This window comes from Bufo bufo, chromosome 5 (assembly GCF_905171765.1).
Source record: "Bufo bufo chromosome 5, aBufBuf1.1, whole genome shotgun sequence".
NCBI classification, from domain to species: domain Eukaryota; kingdom Metazoa; phylum Chordata; class Amphibia; order Anura; family Bufonidae; genus Bufo; species Bufo bufo.
Window position 1 is genome coordinate 542,256,903 of NC_053393.1, and position 14,979 is coordinate 542,271,881.

General features: G+C 47.2%; 1 protein-coding gene across 1 annotated transcript; it reads right to left on the minus strand.

The window, feature by feature from the left end:
* Positions 1-3,891: 3,891 nt before the first annotated feature.
* On the minus strand, positions 3,892-14,906 carry RPS10 (ribosomal protein S10). Its single transcript, XM_040431328.1, has 6 exons — positions 14,800-14,906; positions 10,756-10,905; positions 10,421-10,592; positions 5,415-5,492; positions 5,277-5,332; positions 3,892-3,983 (listed from the first exon to the last, which is right to left on the minus strand). Exons 2-6 carry the CDS (start codon positions 10,903-10,905, stop codon positions 3,939-3,941), a joined length of 501 nt encoding a protein of 166 aa, XP_040287262.1. The 5' UTR covers positions 14,800-14,906; the 3' UTR covers positions 3,892-3,938.
* Positions 14,907-14,979: the final 73 nt, after the last annotated feature.

Consider the following 14,979-nt stretch of genomic DNA (forward strand, 5'->3'; position numbering starts at 1 on the left):
AAGAGGAGAACTTAATGAATCTACGGGGTAATTAGATAAGTTTAAGAAAGTCTTCCATATTCTGAGGTAAATGGTAGAGGTTACTTTTTCCCAACATAATAGGGTACATACAACTTCCTTAGATAGACCTCTGTGTTCTATGATTTCCCTTTCAAATACCAGGCTGTTAGATGAAGGTGTCTCACTTCTGGGTGAAAGACAGGACCCTGAAACAAAAGATCCTGTTTGTCTGGAAGAATCCAAGGATCTGTTAAAGAAAGCTTCCTCAACCAGGTGAACCATGTTCTCCTTGGCCAGAAGGGGGCGATCAAAATGACCCTTGTCTGTTTCTGCCTCAGCTTTTGTGATACTCTTGGAAGAAGCCTCAGTGGAGGGAAGGCGTACAGAAGATGATTCAGCCACGGAAGGGATAAGGCATCTATCCCTGTCGGAGAATCTTGCGGATTTAGGGTCCATTCACACGTCCGTTGTTTCTTTCCTGATCTGTTCCGTTTTTTGCAAAACAGATCTGGACCCATTCATTTTCAATGGGTCCTGAAAAAAATCAGACATTGAGCTGTCCGTTTTTTTTTCAGGACCCATTGAAAATGAATGGGTCCAGATCTGGTCCGCAAAAAACGGAACAGATCAGGAAAGGAATAACGGACGTGTGAATAAGGCCTTAGGGAAAAGAATAGGTTGCATTTTTTGTTTTCCCTGGTTGTAAATAGGACTACTTCAGGACAGCCCGAGAGCTGAATTATCTGATTGAAGACTTCTTGGTTTAAACACCTCTCCCTGCTCTAGAAGGTTTCTGCTTAGATACTCTGCCAGCTTGTTTTCTGTTCCCTTTAAGTGTACTGCTTTGATAAAGGGAACATAAGGAATAATTAGGGGGGAAAAAAAGTTTGCGGACATAAGCTTTTTTTGATCTGGTCCCTTCTCTTTCCCTTATGTGAGCCACATAACCTCTGCCATCAGCTTTGTAAAGAGCCTGGGGGCCCGAGATATTCCAACTGGAAGTGCTCTGTATTGTAGATGGACCTGGCCTTCCATGGAAACTGCCACCCTGAGATATTTTTGGAATTCTGCATGAATTGGGATGTGGTAATAGGCACCTTTTATGTCTATGGTGGCCATGACAAGGCTTTAGAATAGATGTTTTATTGCGGAATGCATAGATTCCATTCAGAATTTTTTGTATCTTAGGAGCTGATTTGAGTCTTAGGTTTATGATCGTTCTGAATGTTCCGTCTGGCTTAGGAACAATGAAAAAGGACGACTAAAACCCCCTCCATTTCTCTGAGTCCGGCACAGAAACTAGAACCTTTTTCTCTAGAAGGGAAAAAACTTCTTGTTTTAGTGCTAGTTTTTTTGTAGAATTTTGCACAAGATTTGTCATTTTTAATCTTTCCGGTGTGGTGGTGGGGGGGGGACAAACTCTAGACGGAAACAGTCTTTTATAATACCAAGAATCCACGGGCTTGATGAGATTTTTTCCCCAAGCCCGAGAAAACAAAGAGAGAGTCTTCCCCCCACGGGACAGAAACCGTCATTGTTGACCAACTTTGGACCCTGAAGTGGACTGAGAATTAAAGAGGGATCCCTTATTCTTCCGATTTCTGTTCTCTTGTCGGAAATTTTGTCTTTTGTCTCTATTGAATTTTTTTATTTATTTCTACGAAAAAACTGTTGTCTTTTGGGAGGTCTGGAGACAGGAAACCCTTTTTTGTTATCAGATGCCTTCTCTAGAAGGTCATCCAAGACCGGTCCAAAGAGATAATCTCCCTGGCACGGAATAGTTTATTCTTTGAACCTGTGTCACCAGACCATCCCTTAAGCCAAATCGCTCTCCTTGCAGAATTAGATAGAGCAGCTGACCTTGCATTTAATTTTAATGTATCCGCAGAAGCATCTGAGATGAAGTCTACTGCTTTAAGGATGGTGAAGAACACTGTAATAATTGGTCTCTGGAGGTTTTATTCTGGATATGGGACTCCAGTTCTTGTAGCCATAGTTTTAACGACCTGGCAGTGGAAGTAGTGGCAATATTTGGTTTAAATGCCTGGGTAGAGGCTTCCCATACATTTTTGAGGTAAACTTCTGCTAGTCTATCCATAGATTTTAAGGCGCCGAGATCTTCAAATGGCAAAGCAAATTTTTTTTTTAGAGATCTTAGCGATTGTGGCATCCAATTTAGGAGGCCTATCCCAGCAGGAGGAATCAGCCTCAAAAGGGGTATTTTCTTTTCACATTTTTTTGGAATAAAAAAAATAATGTTTTTCATTTAATGGAAATACTCTTGATCTTTTGTGCCCCAGATCACCAAACATTATATCTTGGACCGACCTTTGTTCTCTAGATTCATCCACTTTCATAGTGGCTGTAATAGGCTTCAGCAGAGATTCCATGTCCTCAGCAGAAAATAAGGGTCTAACCGTGGTTTCTTCATCCGAAGAAGAGTTGAAGTCCGGGTTTGGGTACCACATTCAGTTTTTTTTTTATCACGCACGTGCAAAATGCATTGCACTCACACGGAAAAAACTGACTGAAATTGTGTGCGCACTCGCGTTTCCCGCAATGCCAGTCGGAAAGAGGCCTAAGAGCGCCCCTTTAAAGGAGTTCTCCAGAATTTACATATTAATACCCTATCCTCAGGATAGTAGTGATCCGGTCCACACTATCTTTGTAGAAGCACCACAGGGGGAAGGGGCAGCTTCCAACGGTATCCGTTGATGAATGCTGAACAGGCCAAAACACGTCCTGAGCTTAGGCTACTTTCACACTAGCGTTTTAGTTTTCCAGTATTGAGATCAGTCATAGCAGCTCAATACCGGGAAAAAAAAACCGCTTCAGTTTTGTCCCCATTCATTGTCAATGGGGACAAAAGTTAACTAAACGGAGCGCTCCAAAATGCATTCCGTTCTGTTTAGTTGCATTCCCAGACCGGAGAGCAAACCGCAGCATATTGTAGTTTGCTTTCAGTCCTGGGATGCGGAGCAAGACGGATCCAGCTTTACCCCCAATGAAAGTCAATGGGGACGGATCAGTTTTCTCTGACAATAGAAAACGGATCCGTCCTTCATTGACTTAATGGAGTTCCAAAAAAAAAATAAAAAATTCTGAAGAATTGAGCATCTATCCTCAGGATAGGCCATCAATAGGATTGGCAGGGGTCTGAATTCAGGAACCCCTGGAGACCGGCTGTTTCAGGAGGCCTGCTGCGATCCTGTGATCTCAACTTACCAAGAACAGCGCCGTCCATTGTAAGTGGCTGTGCTTGGTATTACAGCTCAGGCCCAGTCATTTGAATGGGACTGAGCTGCGCCTAAACCACATGACGTCACATGCCTCTCCTTACAACTGGATTGGTGGGAGCCCCAGGAGTCCGACCACTGCCCATCTCATTGAGGTGTGTAAATCACGAAAAACCCCCTTTAAAGGGAACCTGTCGCCGGTATTTTGGGTATAGAGCTGAGGACATGGGTTGGTAGATGGCCGCTAGCACATCCGCAATACCCAGTCCCCATAGCTCTGTGTGCTTTTATTGTGTAAAAAAAAACGATGTGATACATATGCAAATTAACCTGAGATGAGTCCTGTCCCCGACTCATCTAACGTACAGGACTCATCTCAGGTTAATTTGCATATGTATCACATCGGTTTTTTTACACAATAAAAGCACACAGAGCTATGGGGACTGGATATTGCGGATGTGCTAGCGGCCATCTAGCAGCCCATGTCCTCAGCTCTATACACAAAATCCCAATGACAGGTTCCCTTTAAGCCCTTTTTACCAGCTGTTATCTAAACCACCATCACATACCATTCAAGGGGCCGCATATATTACTAGTCCAATACTTAACGCTGCAACCAAGATAAGGTACATGAGAAAGACAAAAGCAGAAAATGTCATTATGTCACAAATATGTTTTATTGACAAAAGAATGAGAGCCGCATCATTGTGGAGGTTGCTGTCCGCGACCACGTCCGAAGCCTCCTCTCTGCAAAATACGAAAGCAATGACTTAGTGACGATCGAAAGGCAAGTGCAAGAAAAGGCTCATTATTGGAAGCAGGGCTTAGGCTCGCATCACCAACTAGGGGCTCATGCACATGACCGCGTGCCTGCCAGGCCCGTGCTGCGGCCGCATGCGAATCCATTCCTTTGAGTGGGGTCCGCGATCCGCATCAGATGGTCTGCAGCACAAAAAAGTAGTGCATGCACTACTTCTTTGCGGTGCAAAGGCATGGACAGAAACCCCTCCGTTCTGACTTTCCGGATTGTGGACCCATTCAAGGAAATCAGTGATGCAGTGCCTTAGTGGCCAGGGCCCATATTTTGCGGGCTGTAATACAGGCCCGGCGGGGGCACGCGGTTGTGTGCATGAGCCCTTACAGTGCGCCTTAGTGCCATCTATTGTACAAGGGACCCGGCACTACTATAAATGCAGGATGTGAACAGAGCCTTAATGGGAATAATTACTTTTTATCAAATGCCCGCAGCTTGCCTCAGTAGACAGAAGATTCATGGTCACCTGCTCCTGGCCTCCACGCCATTTTGATTTACTTCTGGCACAGCATGTTCCACCTCAGCAGTGACATGACCACAAACTGCACGTCACCGCTGAAGCCAGTCATTGGCCACAGAGAAGAATGAATGTAACCAAGGCCATGCTGCATCAGAAGCAAACAAGTTGGGAGCACAGAGTACCGGAGCAGGTAACTATGAATATGTCTACTGAGGAAAGCTGCAGGCAACAGATAAATGTTCCCAGATGAACCCTTTAAAGGGTTCGTTGAGCACTTTTTTTGTTGATGGCCTATCGTGGTTGGCGATGTTTGACAACCTGCACCCCATCAGTATCTCAGTAGCTCTGATAACGGACGGAGCTGTAAAGTGCCAGAGCTACTGAAGGACAGCAGATTGGTAGGGGTGCAGGGTGTTAGACCCCTGCAGACCAAACCCTTAGGATAGACCATCAATATAAAAGTATTGGACAAGCTTTCAAGCCAGATGCCCCACAAAAAAATGTATCACCTATTCACAGAATGTGCTCAGTGGGGGTAAAACTGCTAGGACCCCACCAATCACAAATACAGAGGACCCCTAAGGGACAGAGGTAGGGCGCTTCTCTCCATTCACTGTATGGCAATGAAGGAGATAACTTATCCTCTGTTAGGCGTATTAAGCATGCAAGACAGGATTGTTCCCAATTTACATGGTTAAACAGCAAACACACAATGTGAATGCCGCCCGAGATGGAAATGCATCACCGGAGATTGTTAAAAACTTACAAACTGAAATTCTGTAGCGGCTCCAGCGCCAGCCTCGGCCTTCTTGTCAGCACCAGCTGCCAAGGGAAAATAAACCAGGTTTAGCAGGGCAAGGGCAGCCATGGGAATTTAACAACTTTCATTTCAATGGATGCTTACGTGGAGCAGCGCTGCGTCTGTAGGTGTCTCTGTCCGTCTCTCCTCGGGACAAGCGGGCAGGGCGCTCACCCTCCAAACCTAAAGGAAAGCAAAGAAAAACCATCATCCCTCCGGTTGTGGGTAACATGAGTAAATTCACTTCGTAGTGATAGTGGCCAAAACCATTGCTGGGGTGTAGCTGCTCCCTGCACACGTGGCCGGGGATCGCATTAAAAAATACCAGAACCACTGATAAAAGAAGCTTCACATTTGATGCTCTGTTCACACGGCGGCAGCCAATACTGGAAAGACCGACAGGGGCCCCAGCAAGAGCAGCGTTCTTAGACCACACATGGAATTCTAGAGAGCAGAGCTTCTAGGTGTAATGGCAACGCCCCCGTTGCTCCTTGAGGTTAATTTGCATATATTAAAACACCACTTTTCTTAGCAATAGGGACACAAAGGAAAATGGGGCCAACACGGATGCCTTCAGCCGCCAAGCGCACATGTAACAGGTCAGCCCGTGTCAGGGACAAATCTGCTGACAGAGGCCCTTTAAAGGGGTTGTCCAACCGTCGACAAATGATGGCCTATCTGCAGCGGATGGAGAGGTCACCACTTGCAGTGACTATATCTGGTAGGTTTCTTCCATGACAGTCAAGCTGCACCCCCCGCCCCCACACACTGATGTATCACGGTTCTGTGATGGAGTTGAATAATGTCCTTGAGATCATAGTCACGCCATTAGAGATCTCAGGACAAGGAGTGTTTCTCACAATCTTGCTGCTTCCTTAGGAAATGTGACAAAGATGTTATCTGCAGTTAAACCAAATAGCGACATCCTTTTTTCCTAAATCTTATTTTCGGATTGCAAATTTATTCTATTTCCTGAACACGATTATGTGGTCGGCCAGGTCACCCGAGCTGTTCTTAAAGGGAATGTGTCACCAGAAACTGACCTACTGTTTTAATCATGGGTCCGCAATATACAGGCACCGGCCGTGTCACGGATGCTGACCCACTGACTTGACCGGGTCCGCAATCCGGCAGATATGGAGTGGTGGCACAGATGGGAAGCTCACGGTCATTTTTTTGTGGTGCGGACACAATCTTGAGGATTGCAGACCCCTTCAAGTGAATGGGTCGGCATCTGCACACAGGCAAACGGCTGGAGCACGTGCATTGCAGACCGCTGCATGGGCCACACGGTCGTGTGAATGAGCACCAACAGATCTTATTTTTCTAACCTGTTTATTTTCCGATTAGATTATTCTATTTCCTGAACGTGATTATGGGGGCGGCCATCTTGCCCGAGCTCTTAACAGCATTTAGAAAGTATTAAGAAAATTGCTTTACAGCAGCCACAGACAATGATCTGGGACCTCTGACTTCTACGGGAGAGTTTTCTGGGCATTCTCTGTGCATAGGAAACAATCACCTATTGTGAATGGAGGATCCTGTCTTATCTGTACACAGGCAGGATAAAGGCCCTATTACACGGGCAGAGGTAGCAGACGATTGTCGGGAGCGACGCGCTACCTCCGGGCAATTGCCTACTTGCTAGAGCGAGAGGCTGCCGCTATCACATGCCGCAATCTCCTCCCTATACTGTCGCATTGTTCCCCTTTAGCAGAGCATTTATTACACGGCGCAATCTGCTGGCAAACAATGGAGGATTTTTTAACATGTCAAAAGATCCCGATTACCCAATAAATGAGCATTTGCTTGTTCATCAGATAATCTGCGTCAGTATTACACTGTCAGATGATCACTAACGAGCATTCGTAGCAATGATGATCTGTTTGTGTAATATCGCCCTTAGAATAAGAGATAAGCAGGTACCACCAACATACCATCGCAGCCAGGACTTCAGTAGCATCCTGGCTGCCATGGTAACCGATCGGAGCCCCAGCATTACACTGCTGGGACTCTGATCGGAACTGCCCACTGCCACCAATGATGGGGGGGGGGGGACGCTGTGGCCACTGCCACCAATGATTAATACTGGGGAGGGAGGGGGGTGGGTTTGTTACCAGAGGGGGCTGATCAGAGGCAGGGGGGGCACATGATAGGCTCCCCACTGTTGTGTGCACAAAGCACAGGGCAGCAGGGAGAGTGTAAAGTCCTATTCACCCTAATAGAGCTCTATCCGGGTGAATATGACAAGGGTTCTAGCCCTTAAAGGGAACCTGTCACCAGGATTTGGGGTATAGAGCTGAGGACATGGGCTGCTAGATGGCCACTAGCACATCCGCAATACCCAGTCCCCATAGCTGTGTGCTTTTATTGTGTAAAAAAAAGCGATTTGATACATATGCAAATTAACATAAGAGTCATATGTAACTTGTGTGACCAGAAAAGAGTCATTTTCAAGCTCTGACTCATCTTAGGTTAATTTGCATATGTATCAAATCGGTTTTTATACACAATAAAAGCACACAGAGCTATGGGGACTGGTTATTGCGGATGCGCTAGCGGCCATCTAGCAACCCATGTCCTCAGCTCTATACCCCAAATCCTGGTGACAGGTTCCCTTTAAGGAGGCAAATAGTTATTAAAAAAAAAAAAAAAAAAAAAAAAAAAAAAAAAAAAGTTTAAAGAGGACCTTTCACTAGTTTAAAAACTAAAAATATCAGTGGGCAGAGCGGCGCCCAGGGGTCCCCCTGCACTTACTAGTATGTCTGGGCGCCGCTCTGTTCACCCGGTATAGGCTCCGGTGTCTGCAGCTCCCTCTGTTGTACGGGGCAGAGTTTTTGTATTAGGGTTGTCCCTTGCTGCAGTGCTGGCCAATCGTAGCGCACAGCTCATAGCCTGGGAGTCCCACTGATATAGTTAGTTTTTAAACTAGTGAAAGGTCTTCTTTAAACCCCCCCCCCCCACAATATAGAAAACAATATATCGCGATATATATCGCACGTTTAAAATTATATCGCAATATAGATTTTAGGCCATATCGCCCACCCCTAACTGCAGCTTACAAGGAGGACTGCCAAATCCTATCACATGAACAGTAATTCACTGCAGCACCTGCCATGTGTGAATGGTGCCATCCGACAGCAAACAAGGCATGAAGTGTTAGTTTGGGGGGGTTCTCTGGGCTACAGATATCGATAACCGATTCTCAGGATAATTAGTGCTGGATCTCTATTGATAACAGATCTAGCAGCACTTTTGTTAAAATTCAGTCTTTTGATCCTTCTCCATTAAAAATGAACCATAGCTGACACCTGTATAAATCACACCGGCAGAGTCTGAGTCCCGACACCTGAAGATCAGCCGTTTCTGAGAGCCGCTGCACTCACCGGGGCTCTGGTGAACGATGAAAGCTTCTGGCAGCTTCCCAAGCACAGCGCCGTACATCGTATAGTGGCAGTGCTTGGTATTGCAGCTCAGCCCCATTGACCTAGTAGCTGAGCTGCAACTAGGCCATGCGACTGATGTACGGTGATGTCTAGGGATGAGCGAATCGACTTCAGATGAAACATCTTCAGATGAAACATCCAAAGTCGATTGGCATAAAACTTTGTTTCAATATTGTATGGAGCAGGCGCTCTGTACAGTATTAGAATGTATTGGCTCCGATGAGCCGAAGTTATTGCTTTGCGAAGTCTCATGAGACAGCTCATAATAACTTCAGAAATTGATTTATACTGTTAAAAAAAAAAAAAAAAAAAAAAAAGGTTAGGTTCAAAAATGGTACCTTGGAACCGAACCAGAGTTCATGAAATGCTTTTTTACAGTATAAGGCCTCTTGCACACAACTGTATGGCTTTTTCAGCATTTTGCAGCCCGCAAAAAATATGGACTACGTCCGCGTGCATTCAGTTTTTTGCGGAACGGAACAGCTGGCCCCTGATAGAACAGTACTATCCTTGTCCATTATGTGGACAATGGGACATGTTCCATCTTTGAACTGAAAAAAGGAAACAGAAGGCATAATAGAGTACCTTGCGTTTTTTTTGCAGATCCATTGAAAGTAAACGGAAAAACGCCTACATCAATGCAAGAGGCCTAAATCAATTTGTGAAGTTATGTGAAGTCTCGCGAGACTTCGCAAAGTAATAACGTCGGCTCATTGGAGCCAATACATTCTAATACTGTACGGAGCGCTGGCTCTGTACAGTACTGACACGAAGTTTTACGCGAATAGACTTCGGATGTTTCATCCGAAGTAGATTTGCTCATCCCTAGTGAGGTCATTAGATCAGTGAGGGTCAGAGGTATCAGATCTGCAGGGGTCTGACAGGGACTGGAGTAGTTTTCAATTCAGAAGCACAAAGAATGTGCCTCGCCATAAATTAGGTGCATGCTCCGGCAGCGTCCCGACTATCATATACCAGTCTTTCATAAATGACCCCCAACATGCGTATTCAACTGTGATTCCTACAGACTTGTCAGCCATGGCTTGTTTTTAATGGATAAGAATACAGATACTAAATTTATGACAAATGGCGCTGGATCTCAGTTGGACTGTTGACATGCAGCGTCCTGGAAGACGCTGGGTTACGGCACGCTGGAGTGGCGAGCTGGCCATTGATCTTTAGTTTTTTTGCCTTTCAATATCAGATGGTTAGGGTTTGACACCGATCTTCTGTTTCGGGCAGCCGTGACGCTGGAACCCAGTGTATGGAGCCTTCTGCCAGGAATTTCTATATACACCATCAGCGGACTGTAAAAATCACTGAAACCCCTTTTAACACCGCAACTTTAAGGTTACCCACAGAGACAACTTCAAAGGGGGGCCTCCCGACTCTCCTCTAAATTGACAGACTTTCAATGCCAGATTTGTTCTCCAGGGGAGATAAGCCACCACTAGGCATCTGTAGTAGCTCACTCCCAATTCAGAACACATGCATGATGGGCCGACAGTTATGTGTATAAGCAGCTTTATGACCCCCAATGGGAATCCATTTTGGTGTTCTCTAAATGCAAGAGCCCCTTTCAGCCCGGTTTGCCCAAGGAAATCCCACTGGCTCATAACTGGCACTGCCCAAGAGCCTGGCAGCAGAATGACAGGAGACACTCACCTTTGGGTCGTGGTCTGCCAGTCTCTGGACGACTCCTCCTCAGAGTAGCAGGGACGATCTCTGGGGGCAGGTGCAGGAAATCCCGCAGATACTGGATGCCTTCGTTTGTAAGATACCAGTAGAAGTGACGCCAGGCAAACTGCTCCTTGACGTAGCCACGGGACTTCAGAGACTACGGGAAGAGAAATGGGAATCTCAGGACATGAAACTGGGGGGGGCAACAGACAGGAGGAGTAATAGGAGGGCGCCCACACACACACACAATGCCTCTACCGTTACCCAGAAACCTTTAGTCCTAGAACACAATCTAATTGTACGCTTGCACTGCGACACACCTGCATGGCCTTCATGACGTGGAGGTTGGGCACGTTCTTGTCAGCTAGTTCCGGATGCTTTGGCATATGTACATCTTTCTTGGCCACCATAACGCCCTCCTTAAAAAGGAGCTCGTAGATGGCAATGCGATCTTTCTTGGGCATCAGCATCTGAGGAGGAACAGGAAAAAGTTACTGATCATCTGTATGATAGACGGTATCCTACAATTCATACAGGAGGGATAAGCAGAAATCAGGCCTAGACATGGATCTGATCTGGACAACGATCCAGCACATACATTCTCCAAACTATAGGAGTAAAAGAAGCCTGACAGACGCATTAAAGATCTGCTCCGTTCCCTTACAGAGGGCCGGTCACTGGATATTTTATTCTAAAAACTAATCTCTTCTGCTGTGGTCCGCCTTCATCAAATGCCATCAGGTTATTCTTATAGATTGACCCCTCTGCTGGCCACATCACCCCCAATATGAAAATGGGGAGCAAAGGTACAGGGAGTGGGAGACCTCAGCTCTCTCCAGCGAGTGCCTGCACGTGACACTGTCCATTCACTGCGGAGCGCTTCACAGTCCAGGAGAAGACGTGCTGTTCACAAAGTCTCATGAGAACAGCCTGCAGAAGGAAGGAATTCCCGACCGATGCCATTTTGATCTGAGACGACGTAACAGGCAGAAGAGAAGGGGAACCCAAGATTAGAGCTTCGGATCCGAGTGCCGGATCTTTGATTCCTCTTCTCAGGTCAAAATGGCATCAGTCAGAATTACTTGCTTCCATAGGCAGTTCTCCAGATTTGGTAAATCTTGTGAGAGCAGAACGTCTGCTCCCGGTCCACAGCGATCAGACCGTGTCCGCCAGAAGACGCGCACAGAGAAGAGCTGAGGTCTCCCTTGCTGCTTTTTTGCATATTGGGCACCAGAAGCAGAGCAGTGGGATAAGCGGCGCAATGGAGAGGTCAATCTGAAGAAACAAAATAAACGCATAATCGCATCTGACCAAGGCGACCACACAAACTTATTTTCTTTCCGCTTCCGTTCCTTTTTTTTGTGGACGGTATGCGGAACCATTCACTTCAATCGGGCTGTAGAAAATACTGAAGTTACTCCGTTTGTATGAAAAAAAAAAAAAAAGTACTGCATGTCCTATTATCGTCCGCAAATCACGGTCCGAGGCCCCATTCAAGTCAATGGCTCTGCAAAAGATACAGAACGCACACGGAACACATCCGTATTTTGCGGATCCATACTGTAAAAATGCTATGCCTAGCCCACATCGCTCATGTGTTTGGTGATTAATAAGTTAATGTTTCCGATCCGCAAAAAAAACTGATCAAATACGGAAACCATACGGATGTTTCGTGGAATAACAGAATGGAAGAGGACTTAAATCAGAAGAAGAAAACCCTCAGATACGGACAAACAGATCCGTGAAAAACGGACCACAAAACGGTCGTGTGCATGAGCACTTAGAATAAAAATCCAATGATAACTGAAGCCAGGATACGCCATAAATCCAGTGCTCGGTACAAGCAGCACTTTCTGCTCTTCAGAATTTTATCGCAGAAACATCTGACAACCAACATCTCTGACAACCTCCTGATCCCTCCTTCAGGCCATTTTCACATGGAGTAAATCCTAACAGTGCGACCACAGCATTTTTATGACTTTTTTTGCAGAAACTGGAAATGGAGGGATTTCTGCTTCTTTCCTGGAGGATCCACTTCTGGCTTTGGCTTAAAATCTGGCAGATCCGCTTCAAAGCCTCGTTAAAAAAAAAAAAAAAAAAAAAACCCTGGCCAAACCCTAAATACATATGGCATGGAATCGACGGCAGAGATCTCAAATTAAGGGCTCTTTCACACTTGCGTTCTGTTCCGGCATAGAGTTCCGTCGTCGGGGCTCTGCGCCGGAAGAATCCTGATCAGGATTATCCTAATGCATTCTGAATGGAGAGAAGTCCGTTCAGGATGCATCAGGATGTCTTCAGTTCCGGAACGGAACGTTTTTTGGCCGGAGAAAATACTGCAGCATGCTGCGCTTTTTGCTCCGGCCAAAAATCCTGAACACTTGCCGCAAGGCCGGATCCGGAATTAATGCCCATTGAAAGGCATTAATCCGGATCCGGCCTTAAGCTAAACGTCGTTTCGGCGCATTACCGGATCCGACGTTTAGCTTTTTCTGAATGGTTACCATGGCTGCAAGGACGCTAAAGTCCTGTTTGCCATGGTAAAGTGTAGTGGGGAGCGAGGGAGCAGTATACTTACCGTCCGTGCGGCTCCCGGAGCGCTTCAGAGCGACGTCAGGGCGCCCCACGCGCATGGATGATGTGATCACATGGACGTCACTCTGGAGCGCCCCGGGAGCCGCACGGACTGTAAGTATACTGCTCCCCCGCTCCCCACTACTACTATGGCAGCCAGGACTTTAATAGCGTCCTGGCTGCCATAGTAACACTGAACGCATTTTGAAGACAGATCCGTCTTCAAATGCTTTCAGTTCACATGCGGTGTAACGGATCCGGCGGGCACCTCCTGGCAAATTGAGTGCACGACGGATCCGGACAATGCAAGTGTGAAAGAGCCCTAACCCTTGGATTTCTGCTGTGTATAGGGATGAGCGAACCCAAACTTCGGTCTGGTATCCGTTTTGCAGTACAGAAACCAGACAGATCCGTTGTGCTCGGCCAAAACAGGACGCCTCTTAAAGACTTCCACTTTACATTCCGTTAGAATTATTATACCACCCAAACCCGTAAAGTGCGGTTCGCTCAGCCCTAGCTGTGGATCCATTCAGTTCTGTTTACAGGCAGCAATGATCCCCTCTGCACCAGGATGGGAGCTACGATCGTTCGCCTCCATTCACATTCATTCTTTCCTGTTCCCACAGAGCGAAGCGCTGACGACAATTTCCTGCGCCGCGTAAACAAGGGAACGTTGTGCTCGCACGCCAGGCGAATTTACAGGGGGCAGCGATGGGGGAACGAGTGTCTGTAGAAATTGCCCGAACCCTCTGCCTGGGTAAATGATTGCTACACAGAGGAGCAGAGGACTTCCTCTGTCACCCCACGAGGGCAGGGCGCTATACAATGGCCGCCGGATGTGTCACCTACGCCTCCTAGAAGGCCTTAAAGGGGTTGTCCAGCCTTTAGGACCTCTTGGCTGGATTTTCTCACGAGTCAGAACACACTGCTAGGGACAGTTAAAGAGGCTGTCCAAAAATACAATTCTCACCCCATTCCCTGCCAGTCCTCCTGCGGCTGCTCATTTACATGCAAGTACACGGAGGCCAGCGATTGGCTGCAGCGATGACGCGCCATATACCAGCATGTCACCGCGCAGCCTGTAAACAGAGTCAGGGAAGCCGGACCAGCGCCACAGAGATCGGGGGGTCGTCGCAGGGATTGTCTGGAGGTTTATTTTTGTCAGAGAACTCCTATAAACAGGAAGTCCCAAAGGCTGGACAACCCCTTTAAGGAAAAAAAAAATATATAACATATCACCTTTTTACAGACTGAAGTCTCTGAATAACGGAGATAAAACCGTAACACTCTCCGCGTCGGTGACCCAAAATCATTCTCCTTCACGCAGTGAACGGCGCAAAAAAATAATTTAAAAAATCAATTAATGGAAGCCATAGAAAGCGTGTGGCACGGCGAGCTCGACTGGTTCCGTAGCCCCTGACACCACCAGTCGCCCCAGTATGATGCCCAGGGTGGGAGCCACACTCAGACATGTTGGGGCCCCGCTGTATCCCTACAGTAGGAGGCCCCCTTTAAGGCCAAACCAGCTACACGGCCATAAAGGGTTTAACACCCCAGCAAAGCGTAACGTCCTGCACCCCCGGCACAGCACCGGAACCTCCCGCCTACTAGGCCGCAGACCTCCCCGGGACACCGACACCATTACCGCCTCGTTATAAGCCACACCACGGAGATATCCGGCGGCTCTGCTCCCTCAGGGGCTCCGCTACACAGCGAGCTATACACAAGCCCCGCGCGGCACCGGATGGCCGGCGGCTCGGGCGGATTCACAGGCGCCGGCGGACGCTCACCTCTGCAGCTTTCTCGGAGGCCTGAACAGGAAAGGAAGGAGCATGCGCAGAACGCACCTACTTCTTTCAACGGGGAGGACCCCAGCTGTGGTGTCCTCGTTAGTGCCTGTACGCGCTGGTAAGCACGTGACCGTGTATTTCTCCAGCTTATTGGGACTCGCGGCCTCTGACGGGGCGCCG

Coding starts and splice junctions, on each gene's coding strand:
- RPS10 (XM_040431328.1), bottom strand. CDS start 10,905: ATGCTGATGCCCAAGAAAGATCGCATTGCCATCTACGAGCTCCTTTTT. Junction 5,333..5,414: donor CAGACGCAGCGCTGCTCCAC/GTAAGCATCCAT, acceptor TTCCCTTGGCAG/CTGGTGCTGACAAGAAGGCC. Junction 3,984..5,276: donor CCGCTACAGAATTTCAGTTT/GTAAGTTTTTAA, acceptor CGTATTTTGCAG/AGAGGAGGCTTCGGACGTGG.